Here is a 14,597-nt window from a genome sequence, read left to right on the forward strand (position 1 = left end):
AGGAGTGCATTAGTTGTCATGGTGGGGGACTGGATGACCTTTGTGGTTCCTTTTGGCTCTATAATTCTATAACTCAGAACCAGGTAAGTTATCTGAACAACCAAGCCAGAAAAAATCCCATCATTGCCTCCCCCAACCCTTAACAGAACAAATGTACAGTGGGCCCTTTACATTTGCAGCTTCAATTTTGGGGATTATTATTTGCAGATTTGATTAATATCCTCTCTCTCCAAGAATGGCACTCTAGGGCCTCCTGTGCAACACTTCTGGAAGGTAACCAGAGAATCGCATTGAAGGATGTAGAGATTCCTAAAGAAAACACTTCTGTAGGCATTTGTAGGTCCTCCAGTGTGATTCTATGGTCAATATCTGGCAGATGTTGACCATAGCATTGTGCTAGAAAGTCTAGAAATTCCTAGAGAGGTGTTCTTTCAGGTAACCAAAGTAGTGTTCTTTTATTTGCATTTTCCCCCACTTTCATGGGGGTCCTGTGCCCCTCACTCCAGTGAATGTAGAGGTCACACTATACTAATGACAAAGGATATTAGCCATTTTGCTGCCCTTTCACACTATCCTATGGAACACAGTCTAAAGACATACGGTGTCCTACAGGTAAAGGCAGAACAGGGCCTTTTCAGTGGCTGCCCCGCCAGAAAAGTTAGACTGGCTCTCTCCCTCCTTTCTTTTCCCAGATAAGCAAAGACTTTTCTATTGTAAATGTGACATTTGACAAGATATGATGTAAAGCCCCATCTTACACAATGCACTGGATATTGCTTATTGTGGATTTTAGTGACTGTGTGGATTTTAATAAATGTTTTAACCTGGTTTTAATTTTTTCTGATTTAACTTTTTACCTTTTAACTTTTGTATTTTGCAGATTTTTAAACGTGTTTTTTAATGGTTGTATGCCATGGAATGACAATGGAAGATCTAGATTAATTAATCCTAGTGAATGAGAAAATTAAAATAGTCAAAGAGTTCCCATACCTTGGATCAGGCCAGAGACTGAAGTCAAGAGATTAAAAGAAGGTGAGGATTGGGAAGAGCAGCTGAGAAAGAAATGGACAAGATCCTAAAAAGCAAAAATATAACTAAATGCTAAAGTGAGGATCTTCCAAACCATTGGAAGAAAGAAGCTGGGAGCATGAGGAATAATAGGCTTAGCTCTAGGAAAGCTCATGCTGCCAGCTTCTCTCTTTCAGTTAGTCTCAAAGCTGCTACAAGGGCCTTTTGCATAGTGGTTTTCCAGATTAACATGGATATGTTTGAATTTGGGGAAAAGGTGGGGGGTGATGATGATGATGAGGATGATGATGATGATGATGGCAATGGTGATGATTTGTCCCCTGCTATTCCCCCCAAACTGAGACTCAACGCAGTTTACAGTCTAAAAACAATACAATTAAAAGCTAACAAAATTGACAATGAAAATGGAATTAAATTACAACATTAAAACAGAGGGTGGTGATGAAGGTGATGGTGGAGATGGTGGTGATGAGAGTGGTGATGGTGATGGGGTGATGATAATGGTGGTGGTGGGGAGATGGTGGATAATGGGATGGTGATGGGGGTGAGGAGGGTGGGATAGTGATAATGGTGGTGGTGGTGATGAAAGTGTGAGTGGGCTAGTGGTGATGATGGGGTGATAATAATGGTGGTAGTGGGGATGAGGGGATGAGGAGGAGGGTGGGATGGTGATGGTGATGAAAGTGACCCGGGGGGTTGATTAATGATGATGTTAGTGGTGGCGATGATAGCAGCTGCAGCCCCTTCCTCCCCGGACTCCTCCTCCTCCTCCTCCTCCTCCTTTTGCTGCTGCTGCCCTTTCCTCCTCCGCGAAGGCCAGCAGGGGGCGCCTGCTGAAGCATCCTCTCTCCTCCGCTGCTGGAGAGCTGGCAGTCGGGGCTCGCCTGCTGGCTGCTGGCTGCAGAGGGCTGCTGCTGCTGCTGGGCTGCGGGACTCGGAGGATGGGGGCCCGGCGCCGGCGTCGCTGGCGGGGGCTGGGGCTCCTGCCTCTGCTGCTGCTCCTGGCCCCGCTCCTCCGCGCCTTCAACCTGGACCGGGACAAAGTGGCCCTTTATACGGGGCCGGAGGGCAGCTATTTCGGATACTCCCTCGACTTCTACAGCCCTGCGCCGGACGCGTAAGTAGCCCTCGAGACCCTCTGCTGAGTCCTCCTTTTCCCGGACGCGTCCTACATTGGGTCCGGAAAGGGTTGTTCCAAAAGGGCATTGACACTTATATATATGTATGTTGCTGCATCCACACTGCAGAGATATAACCCGGTTTGGTCTCGTTTTAACTCTTTGTCTGACTCTTTGCTATGGAACTCCAACTCCCAGAATTCCATAGCAAAGAATCAGACAAAGAGTTAAGAATGCTGCCCACTAAATGTATATTGAGAGAACGTGTGGTGTAGTGGTTTGAGCATCAGACTATCATTCTGGGGACCAGGGTTCGAATCCCACCTCAGCCATGGAAACCCATTGTGTGCCCTTGGGCAAGTCACACACTCTCAGCCTCAGAGGAAGGCAACACAAACCCCTTCTAAGCAAATTTTGCCAAGAAAACCCCACGATACCTTTCCCCTTAGGGTTGCCATAAGTCAGAAATGACTTGAAAGAAGGCAGCAGCAGCAACAAAATGCTTAGCCTTCTGGGAGGCTGTGATTCTGTGTCCATTATATTGGGAGGAAAGTAAAGTAAAGCAAAGCCAGTGGGCTGAGTTCAGTGGGATTGGATTCCCAACATTGGCTTTTGCTAAGAGTGCGGTGGGAGAGGACCACTGATCCATGAGATGCTCCACAGAATCCAGAGATAAGATAGTGGTAGTATATATACATGAGTGAGTGTGTATGTGGTATTTGCAAACCATACAAATCAAGTTCCAATTGTTACATATAGTCCTAGAGAATTCAGTAGAGCCATTTATTGTAGTCTATGCGCCTGGATCAGTCGCACAGACAATAAAATGGATCCTTCTCCTTTTTATCTGTCTGGTGGTTCATAGGCAATGTATGCAGGTCCTTAGCTCAGGAGTCAAATCATAAACCCCAAGTCTACAGACTGATGAAGGTTTTACTGCCATTGAAGTCAATAGAAACGACAATTTTCTAGTAAAGTAGGGAAAGTCTTTAAAGCTGCGACAGGTGGACATTGTTGGCATCCTCCGCAAATCTCTTGAGTTCTGCTCCTGGGTTAAAGCTGATGTAGCCTCTCCTCAAAATATGCTGCCTACTCTTGAGAGGGTCTGTCCCTTTCAGTGGAGCATCTCTTTGAGGCTGGGACACAGCAAGAGAGGTGTGTATGCGCCGGTCCTTTAGTGACATTTTAATAGCACTTCCAGCAACTTAGCGGAAATTGGATTTCTGCAGATACAGCCCTACTGCAACTGATGCAACTAAAGTCTGTAACTGTGTCTTAACTGGACAGGAAATCAAACTGCTGCTGCCTAATTTGAAAGGTACACAAGGACTGTTCACCTCTCTCCTTAGACTTCAGTGGGTTTTCAGAGAAGTGATAAATTGCTGGGATCGAATGTATTGGGCCAACTGCTTTGATGAGCCTAGAGTACGACTTTGCACATGCCCATAGTTCGATTTCTCTGTCTGATTATTGTCTGCTTGATCATGTGTGTACCAAGTCCGTGGGACAGCCTTTATGTTTGATTTGCACACATAAATTGCCAGTGAATGATTCTTGTATCTGAGGATTTTGGGGAGGAGGCATTCTTGGGAGAGAAAACAGTAGTCTCCATATTTTGGAAATGAGTTGTTTAGTTTTGGAGTCATACTGATGGTCAGTGTGGCTAGCTGTGCTCTGCTTGTGAACTATAGTGTAGGGTGAATGATGACTTGGAGTAAGATGTTGATGATGTCTGGGTAGCCACTTCTGGGGCAAGACCTATGCACTGAACATAATGAACAAATGACTTGAGCTGTGAATCTAGATGTGCCAAGTTAGATCCCCACTCTTGCTGTTAACGCATTAGGTACGCTATTACCCCATACAATATGGAGTATAGTAATATTAACTTACCTTATACCAGGGGTAGGAATCATGCAGCTCTCCAGTTGCTGGTGGACTGCAAGTCCTTGGAGCTTTCAGATACGCAGTGGTGAGGAATATTAGGAGTTGCAGTCGAACAGTTGGAGGACCTCCTGATTCCTGTACCTTCCTTACATGATGGTTCCAAGAATAGGATTTAGCTAGTTATTTGAACCATTGAAAGCATTATACAAAGAAGCATATTATGTTTCTGGGTGGTTTTTTGGTCACATTGACTGAGGGCTGGTCCTGCATTGGGCAGAATGAGGTGGTTACACCAGGTGGTAGACGCTGGGTAGAGAGGGGTTTGCAGCAAAATGTTGAAAGGCAGAGCTGTGTGCCTCTAATGACCATCTCTGCAGCCCCTGCTGCCATCAGTTACAGTGGTGAACAAAAGATACCATTGTTGGTGCAGAATCATAGAATCATAAAATCATAGAGTTGGAAGATCCCACAAGGGTCATCCAGTCCAACCCCCTGCCATGCAGGAACTCACAAAGCATCCCCTGACAGATGGCCATCTAGCCTCTGTTTAAAGACTTCTAAAGAAGGAGACTTCACCACACTCTGAGGAAGTGTATTCCACTGTTGAACAGCTCTTACTGTCAGGAAGTTCCTCCTAATGTTTAGGTGGAATCTCTTTTCCTGTACTGCAGCTGTTCCGTGTCCTATTCTCTAAAGCAGCAGAAAACAAGTTTGCTCCATCCTCAATATGACACTCCTTCAGATATTTAAACAGGGCCATCATAAAACTTCTTAACCATCCCTTCTCAGACTAAACATAACCAGCTCCCTAAGTCTCTCCTCATAAGGCATGATTTCCAGACCCTTCACCATTTTGGTTGCCCTCCTCTGGGCACGCTCCAGCTTGTCAACATCCTTTTTTAATTGTCGTGCCAGAACTGGATGCAGTATTCCAGGTGATGCTTGACTCAAGCAGAATAGAGTGGCACTATTACTTCCCTTGATCTAGAATTGAAAGATATAGCCATGTTAGTCTGTGGAATCAGTATGTAGAGAGATCTTGAGGTGCTACAAGATCTCTTTACATACTGATTCCCTTGATCTAGACTCTATACTTGTATTGATGCAGCCTATAACTGCATTGGCCTTTTTAGCCGCTGCATCACACTTCTGACACATGATCAACTTGTGGTCTATTAGGACTCCTAGAGCCCTTTGTTCTTCACCTCAGGCAGAGGAATTCCTATATTGAGGAGGCCCTAGTATGACTTTGAGACATGGAACTGGGCCCTATTATACTGCAAAACAGCATCTACCTGCCTAGCTGTTTTCTTAAGTTCTTGGGCAGGCTGCTCCAGAGATTGGCAGAGTGGATGCAAAATTAAAAGTTCTTTTTAAGATGAATGCTTAAATAAGCCTCTATAGGTAAGCAGTGGTGAGATGATGCACTGTTCTCTAGTGCACCGTTCTACCACTGCTCAGTTACAGATGGCTTTAACAAGTCAGCAACAAACAGTTGGCCATTGTTAGCTGATATGGAATCTACTGTTTGTTGATGGTTAACTTGTCTTCAGTGAAAAGGAGTTTTATTACAGCGATAGGTGTCTGGGAGAAATAAAAGATGGGGTCTGCTACCAATGGCTATATGACAGGAAGGGAGGGAGGGAGGGAGATATTAGGATTTTGTGGCATTCATGCATCAGTATTGCCATGAGCCTATACCTCCAACTTTCCCAATTTGGAAGAGTCAGTACTGATTTAATCTGCTGTCATCCCACTTTTTCAGTTGCTTTTAAATTGTCCCAGTTTCTCTCTTCTCCTGCTTTTTTCTGCAATTAAATCAGCAAAGGACTTTATCACATGGCAAGCACCTGCATCCTGTGAATAAATGACCATTAAATCCTGTGAATATCCTGCAAGATTGGGACTGTTTTCAGACAACGTCGCATGGATGAAAAGCGGAGCGATTTTGCTGCTATATTCACGGGATAATGCCAGGATAATGGTGACGTCGTGCGAAAACAATCCTGCTCTTGTGGGATAGTCATGGATTTAATATCCATTTATTTACAGGATGCAGGCAATTGCCTCCTAAAGTCCAAAGAAGGGAGAAGATGGAAAGGAATTTTGTCTGTTGGCTCAGATAAAAGTCAGCTGCTTCAACCAATCCTATTGTGTGTTCTTTGTTAATAACTTTTGCCATCTTGACCACACTATGATGTTGCTTGGCCTTATATGTTGTGGTTTTCATGTGTGAAATGAGGGAGAATAAGTGAGTCTATTCCAGGATTTTGTTGTTGTTGTTGTCATGTGTCCCCAAGTCATTTTTGACTTATGGTGACTCTAAGGCGAACTTACCATAGGGTTTTCTTGGCAAGTTTCTTCAAAGGGGGGTTGCCATTGCCATCCTCTGAGGCTGAGAGAGTTTAACTTGCCAAGTTCACTCTGGGTTTTTATGCTCTAGTGGGGACTCAAACCTTATCTCCAGAGTTACTCCAGATTGTAAAGGAACTATCCATGGTGCTGAACCCTGTGTCTAAAATACTGTAGGTCCACCACCTTGGATAAATCCTTTAAAGCATGTGCTAAAACCCAGAGCAGATTCTCTGTCTCAGTGATATGAGAAACACCAGCAGCCACAGGGGAGAGGTGTGTGAGAGGTAATGAGGTGAAATTTGAGAATATTAGGAAAGCAAGGCAGGAAAAGAGCAAGGAAGCCAATAAAGAGATGCCTGGCTCAACCCCTGTTGCCACCAAGAAACACATAATCTATTGGGCAAAGTGTGATTGCACATTTCTATATTTCCAATAGACTTCAGTATGGAGTATCCTTGTCAATTAGTTGGATCCGGAACCTTGTTGTCTCTTGTCTGCCTCCAGCTTTTATGGCTCTTCACCGTTGTTTTAAAAATATCTGCATGTCAAGGACCAATTTCACTGTTCTGGAAATCATAAGACTTTCCTTGCTTAGCAGAGCCAAGTTTGTCTATGAAGCAGATATCCTGTAAACAGCTTGCAAGCAGTACACAGTCTGTGATTGTTCATTTGCATCATCTGATAAGTAGTATATTCCTTTTAAAGAAAGATATTCCCATTTTAGCTTTTATGGGCTTTGACAGACCTGTCCTCAGTGAATCCCTTTTTAAAAAGCTATCTACTCTGCTAGCATTGTGACATTCTGCAGGAAAAAACTAGCAATGAATGGTGTGAAGACATATGTCTTTACTGTCATACATTGCAGCAGTGTTAATATTTAAGAATAATATTTTTAAAAATATTGATATACTAATAATAACAAGCATCCCAATCAAGATACACATATATAACACAAAAGTTCCAATCTGTATTACAGAAATAAAAATGCAGTTTGACATCGCTTTAACTGCCATGGCTCAATGCTATGGAATTCTGGGATTTATAGTTCTGGGATATATTTAGCCTTCTCTGTCAGAGCACTCTAGCGCCACAACAAACTACAAATTCCAGGATTACAGCACATAGAGCCATTGTTAAAGCAGTGTCAAACGGCATTATTTCTGCAGTGCAGATGCAACCAAATACATTCCCTCCAAACAAATTCCACAATAAACACGCACAATATTCACATTAAAGAACATTAGGCATATACTTGATTTCCTGCTTTCTTAACATTGGTGTTAATGTAGTACCTAGGTGCCTTTAAACCTAATTACTCAAACATCATATGTACATTTGGAAGAGTAAACCATCAGCTCACAGATCAAATCTAGAAACCACCAAGCATAATATTTTCTCTTCTTTCATGTATAAATTGTAGGAAAGGTTCCCCTACAAATTCACCCACTGATTTCTCCCTCAATAGAGTGGTCAATTTATCCATCTATGCTAAATTAAATCTCTATTATCTATTCCTTTACTGAAGAGATCTCCATACTGTGGAGATCTCCATTATCTCTAGGTGTGTGGTATCCTTTCTGCAGTAATCAATAATACAATGCAATACAATATAAACAAACAATATTATAGTATTCATATTGCATCTCAGAGTGTTTAGAGCAGGTTGCATACAATTACTTTGGTAATTTTGGATCATCTAGATATTTTGTCAGTGAATATATTTGCTGACAATATGTATCATTCCTTCCCAAACAGCATTTAATTCAGAAGAGCATTTAATCCCAAAACCACCTCAGAGTTTTTCTTGCTTAACCCCCCCCCCCATAAATTCATGGGGTCACCATAGGTCAACAGGTTACCTGAAGGTGTGCATACACACGTGTTCACTTTTGGGGCCAGAACAGGCTGTAACTCTGAATAGATGCACTACATATAATTTTGAGAAGGACTGGATAGTGAGTGCTTTAGATATATAGAGCCTAGAAACATTGGCTTTTTCTTGGAAGATATATTTGCATTGAAATACAGATCTACTTGCAAAGGTTGTGAGCAAAAGCTGTTGTTACCATTCAGTCTGATGTCCTTACCCAGGAACTGCCTCTGCGAGCAAACAGGTTTTCAGGAAGAGTGTGCAGAAAATGAGATTTAAATAATAATTAGGTCCAGCTCTTGTGCTATTGAACCCATAACCAACACTGCTCTGGCTGCATGGGAACCACATGTACTTATTTGTCCTTGAAAACATACAGAAGAATAAGGTGTAGAAAATGATTTTACACTATTAACCTCTGTCATTTATTAGTTTATTTTTGTGTGCTCATAAGGGTTCAATAGCTGGTTGATTATCACTCTGCAAGCAATTGTCTTCCCAACAAAACAACTAACCAGAGCTTGACAAAGTTACTTTTTGGGCTGCGACTCCCAAGCCAGGCCACTGGGTTGGGGAGATGCAGCAGAAAAACACAACTTTTCCAAGTTTGAGCAACCAACATTGGCATATGAGATTCATTCTTGTTGTTCACAAACTTTTCTGAATGTTTTGCAGAGTCAGCGTCCTTGTTGGAGCTCCTAAAGCCAATACAACACAGCCAGATATAGTGGAAGGAGGAGCGGTCTACTATTGCCCTTGGCCTGCTGCTGAGTGTAAACAGATCCCTTTTGATAACACAAGTAAGTGGATGGGCTCTGGGTTGATCTGCATGGCTTTAGCACTGGTAGGATTGTTCCACTCATGTGAGCTGGTAGGATGCTTTCTCCAATGGTGTCAGTTTATCTGGTCTAAGTCTGCAGCTCCCAAGAAGAAATACCACTCTTGGATGTTTGAATCCCTATGCTTTGTGGGGAAAGTGTTTAATGGCCCTCAGGGAAATAACAATGGTTTGACCACTACACAGACCACTACGGCTTGTACTTAAATGCTACACCTTAACTAAGATGTCTGATATTTTCCTGATTTTTTCCTACCCTATGGTTACACTGGGATACTTGGTGTGTGTGAGTGGCTTGTTTTACAATTATCTTTGAGTTTGACATAACAAGTTCCTTTTTCTAAGGCTGAAATCTGCTTATAGTTATTGCTTAGCACTTCTGACCAATGGATTTTCTCTCCATTTGCATGGGGCAGAAGTTATGTTGTGTTACTTATTCAGTGATTTTCAGAAAGGAAGAACTTTATTTCAGAATAATGGAGGTTGGGTGGAAACCAGTATAGGCACAATGTGGATTATATGCACTTCAAACCCCTCTCTCCCCCACCCCCTCCAACAGATGGTTTTTATTTAATTAAAGAGAAAACACATTTGAGACAATTCAGGCTGTTTATATTTTCTGTTGTTTTCCCCTTATGGCCTGGAAAACCATTCAGTGCTGGTGTCTTCTGAAACTTTAAGATTGAAAGGTTTTCATTTAGACAGATTGAATCTTTAAAGGGGAGTGCTATGATTCATCAAGCTCAGTTTGACTTTCATGATGCTTTCATGAGTATTATTCAAGTATATGCAGCCTGATTTCTACAAACAGTGGCTTCAGAAAACATCAGTGGGAGGCAAAAATGGCCAAATTGGTAAGACTACACTGAATACACTGGCATCTCCCAGGAGAGATCTCCTTCAGGCACACTTCTTGGAAAAGTTACTTTACTGGACTATAGCCTTCAGAATCATTCAACAGAGGAGTTTCTGAAAACTGTAGCCCAAAAAAGTAATGTTCCCAAGCTCTGGAAGTGAGGAATTAGGAATTGAAATCCAGCTTCTCTATGCAGACAAATAAGTGAGGCCCTGAAGGGCACAAAGTGGAGTCTAGATAAATAAACAGTACCTTGAGTAATGAGACCTGCCTCTGCAGCACATAAAATAGTTGTGGGTTTTTAAAACCTCTTTTTAAAAAGTCTATAATAAAAATGATTATAATGCAATAATTAAAATTGGAATTGTAAAAAACAAATCAGCCACGAATTGCAAGGTAAATTCTTTATATGAAATGGTTCTGAGACCATGGAGAGCTCAGTCTTAAAGAGCAGTGCAGTGTTTCTAATGTATGTGTATGTGTCTTTAAGTCGGAAAGGAATACTCAGAGGTGGTTTTGCTAGTTCCTCCCTCTGAAATATAGCCCACAGCATCTGGTATTTGTTGGTGAGCTCACATCCAAGTACTTACCAGGGCTGACCCTGCTTAGCTTCCAAGGTCAGACAGGGTATGGCACCTTTAGAGTATTTATGCTATATACAATCTCTAGTAATGACCAATAAAGAAGCAGTTTTTTTCTTCCACTTATTTTATAATTTGTCAAGTACAGATGCAGTTTTTAGACTTATAAGTGTGCCATAAATGTTCTCTGAGAGCACAATAACAGGGACACAGAAATCCAAATGGGAGATGGGTTTGGCAAGGTGATAGGATATTTTAAATCTGTAGTATTTTTCTCAGCTAGTTAAGTTGAGATCTATATAACCTCACATTTAGATCAGGATGTTCATGTAGGACACTAGGTATTTTGTACTAGATCAGCAACTCTGTGTTGTAGATGTAAATTCTGCTTTAGAGCTGATGAATAATGAAGCCTTTCCCTTTGCTCTCTAAACTAGATTCTTGGAATAAAGACCCTTGGAGTAATGAAAGATCAATTGGGGGAGGACTAGGAGTTGAGTTTAGTGTAAAAGCTGTTATGGTACCAAAACTGAACTCCTGATCTGAGTATTTGTTCAGGAACAATCTGCTCCTTTATTCTAAGCTTATGTCTGCTGATGCCACCCTAGCTACTGTTTTTCACCTAGCTCCATTAGTAGACCTTGGAGAACTCGAAAACAAAGCAGATTGCACACATCTGTTTTCAGACTTTTTCCCACTCCAGATCTGCGGGAAACATTGAATGAAGAAAACTTCATGTTACAACAAGAAAATGGTATTCAAAAATATTCTGTGTGGGTTCTTTGGGTTTTTTCTTGTTGAGAAGGAAATATTGATTGCTGTTATAAAACAGTAACACAGCACATGCAACCCTCAACAGTGAAAACATTTATAATAAAGTGAAATGGGGCAAGGGACTTGTGAGAAAAGTCTGTGCCAGATAACCCTTTTACAGAGAGCATGCTATGGTCACAGTGTCACTGCCAATAAAGTCAATTGGTTTGGTTTGTAAATACCGCCAATAAAGGGAGCACCTGGGAAAAGCCTACAGAATCAGAGTTTAAAGAACAAGTAGATTGATAGAGGGGGAAAAGAAGTATGGGAAATGAAGCAAATAGCTTCTAGTATTTTGGTCCAGCATGGCATTGTGGCTTGAGTGCTGGAGACCAGGTACTGAAGGAAACCAGGTACTGAACCACTGCTCAGCTATGGAAACTCATAGGGTATCCTTGGGCAAGTTGCACTCTCTTGGCTTTACAAGAAGGCAATGGCAAATCCAACTGCAAAATCTTGCCAATAAAACGTCATGATAGGTTGTCTCAGGGTCACCATTGACTTGAAGGTATGGGATAACATTTGGGTCCCAAGCCATTTAGATCCTTCAAGTTAAGTACAATTGGCTTGAACTGAACCTACAACTGAATAGGGAGCTAGTTAGCTGTATTAGTCAAATTTTTGGTGGCTGTATGATACTCAAGAGTCATCTTCAAGGAAAGCCCCATGTATAACATTACTTATATACAGTATCTCTTGGGGCAAAAGAAGGCACTCAGCATCGTTCCTCCAGGCCTTGTAAGGAGAGCATTGCTAATACTGTAACATTGCCGAACCGTGGGGGATGTTTCAACTTTGCATTCTACTGGACTCTCTCTGAGCCTTCCCAATGGTGGCTACTTTATGTCAATGGATAATGAATGGGTTTTAACCCAGACTGTAAATTAGATATTGGAGGTGCTGCACCCTTTCCTTAAAACAGACTAAAGGCCAAAGTAGACTCACCACCCTACTGACATGAAAACCACTGTGACAATGTTATTGTCACTTCCAAGGCATGAGTAAGGAACTGCATTCCATCTGACTTAGGCAAGGAGACAGTTTCATCCATTCCAGATTGGCAGTTTAGTTTCTGAATGGAGGACTGTTTCCCCTGAGCTCACTGTAGGCCTTGCAAGACAACACCAACAGGGACAGCAGTGTGCTTTGGATAGCCTTTAGCATCACATCTTTCCAGTTCGTCCACCAAAATACAAATCATGTTTTATCTGCAGCTGTGTCTCATGTAATATTTTAATTACTTAATGACCTGTTCTGAAGGTCCCTTGTTACAATGTCTGGGTGAAAATTTTTAAATTAAAAAAAAATGCTTGCAATGTTGCTCATCAGAGTCATACAAGGGAAAAAGTTAGGTGACACTGAACTGAAAAGCTCAATGTTTATATCATAGTCTGTCCCTCTGACTACCCTGCTCCCCAGCCAACATGATATCCAAGTTATTGAAGACTAAAATTTGGGAATGGAATCCAACTGGTTTTAATTTTTTTAAAAGGAAAAATGTGATTGGAATTAGTTCAAATATTGCAGGCATTTTGTAGACTTGAAGTTTGTTAATATCAAAGTTTTGGGTGTGACCTTCAAAACCATATGAGTGGGGGAAGAAAGAATACTGTATTAAAACAGAGTGTTGTGAGTCGGCACTTCAAGAAGCTAATTGTTAAAAAAACAACATAAATTCATATTCTGTCTCTCTAGTAATTTATTTTTGTATAGTAAAAAACAAAAGTGATTAATGATCATTATGTAAAAAGGGATTACACTTCAGGAAAGGAGAAGAAGTCTAGGATCATGAGCTACATTACTTGTTTGATCCTCAACTCTTGCTTATTCTTAAATGCTAAATGCAGGACTATTTTAACAGAATCTCATGTTTATGGGGAATAGCTCTCTTTCCACCTCCAGTAAGATGGCTTTTCATATATTTTATGCGAACTGTAATCTTTCAATGTGAGAAGGCTGGACAGCACACTTGGATGTGTTCCTCACTTCCATTGCCACCAGTAAATGACATGCAATCAACAGAGCAGTTGTGAGAAAGAAAAAAAATTACTGCAAGTGACTTTTAGAAAAAAGTGGTAACAATAATTCTGTTGTAAGATTTGCAATAGTTTAAAATTATTCCAACATGACTACAAGTGGATATAGGGGCATAGTAAGGCTTCTGCGAGTCTGAAATTATGGGGTCATGTCTATGAGTTGGTGTAGCTGATGCTGCCAGTGAAGCATTGCACAGTGCGATGTCAAGTCAAATTAATCAGAATTCAAAAAGGATGTTGATAAACTGGAGCTTGTCCAGAGGAGGGTGACCAAAATGGTGAAGGGTCTGGAAACCATGCCCTATGAAGAATGCCTTAAGTTGCTGGGGATGTTTAGCCTGGAGAAGAGAAGGTTAAGAGGTGATATGATAGCCCTGTTTAAATATTTGAACAGATGTCACATTGAGGATGGAACAAGCTTGTTTTCTGCTGCTCTAGAGATCAGGATATGGAACAGTGGATGCAAGCTACAGAAAAAAAAAATTCCACCTAAACAGTAGGAGGAACCTCTCGACAGTAAGAGCTGTTCAACAGTGGAACACACTCCCTCAGAGTGTGGTGGAGTCTCCTTCTTTGGAAGTTTTTAAACAGAGACTGGATGGCCATCTGTTGAACTGCTTTGATTGTGTATTCCTGCTGGCAGGGGGTTGGACTGGATGGCCCAGCTCTATGATTCTATGCTTCTGTGATCACAGTTTATCAATGGTGGCTCCTGATCTGAACCTGCTGGATGTGACCAAAGGCTTGTCTAGACCACAAGCCTGCTTCCTGTCATAATCAGCCTTCAAGAACCCCTCCAGCTGAGAGCAACTGGTATTCAAAGCTGAGCTTGGGGGGGATCACTTTTGTTGAACTGTAGAATTATCCTCCTCCTTATAATCTTCTTAGTAATTTATGTCCCACCTTTTTTATAGCCCAATATTGGGACTCAGGGAGGCTTGTAGGTGTTAGGTGCCTTTAAGTCATTTCCAACTCTAAGGCGAATCTATCCTGGGGTTTTCTTGGCATGTTTCTTCAGAGGGGGTTTGCCATTGCCATCCTCTGAGGCTGAGAGAGTGTGACTTGCCCAAGGTCACCCAGTGGGTTTCCAGGGCCAAGCTAGGATTCAAACCCTGATCTCCAGAGTCATATTCCAGTACTCAAACCACTACACCAAGCTGGCTCATCTGAAAGAGGCTTACAAAGCAGATAAAATGTCAGTAATACACACACTA

The 14,597-nt window shown here is 41.8% G+C and overlaps 1 protein-coding gene across 1 annotated transcript in view; it reads left to right on the top strand.

Annotated features, from left to right (window-relative positions):
* Window positions 1-1,916: 1,916 nt before the first annotated feature.
* Window positions 1,917-14,597, top strand: part of ITGA8 (integrin subunit alpha 8) — a 150,620-nt gene continuing 137,939 nt past the window's right edge. Inside the window, exons 1-2 of the mRNA XM_042476792.1 lie at window positions 1,917-2,146; window positions 8,935-9,059. Of these exons, the coding sequence (XP_042332726.1) occupies window positions 1,971-2,146; window positions 8,935-9,059 (301 nt within the window). The 5' untranslated portion in view covers window positions 1,917-1,970. The remainder of the gene's footprint in view (window positions 2,147-8,934; window positions 9,060-14,597) is intronic.

The sequence above is a fragment of the Sceloporus undulatus genome, chromosome 6, assembly GCF_019175285.1.
Source record: "Sceloporus undulatus isolate JIND9_A2432 ecotype Alabama chromosome 6, SceUnd_v1.1, whole genome shotgun sequence".
Lineage (NCBI taxonomy): Eukaryota > Metazoa > Chordata > Lepidosauria > Squamata > Phrynosomatidae > Sceloporus > Sceloporus undulatus.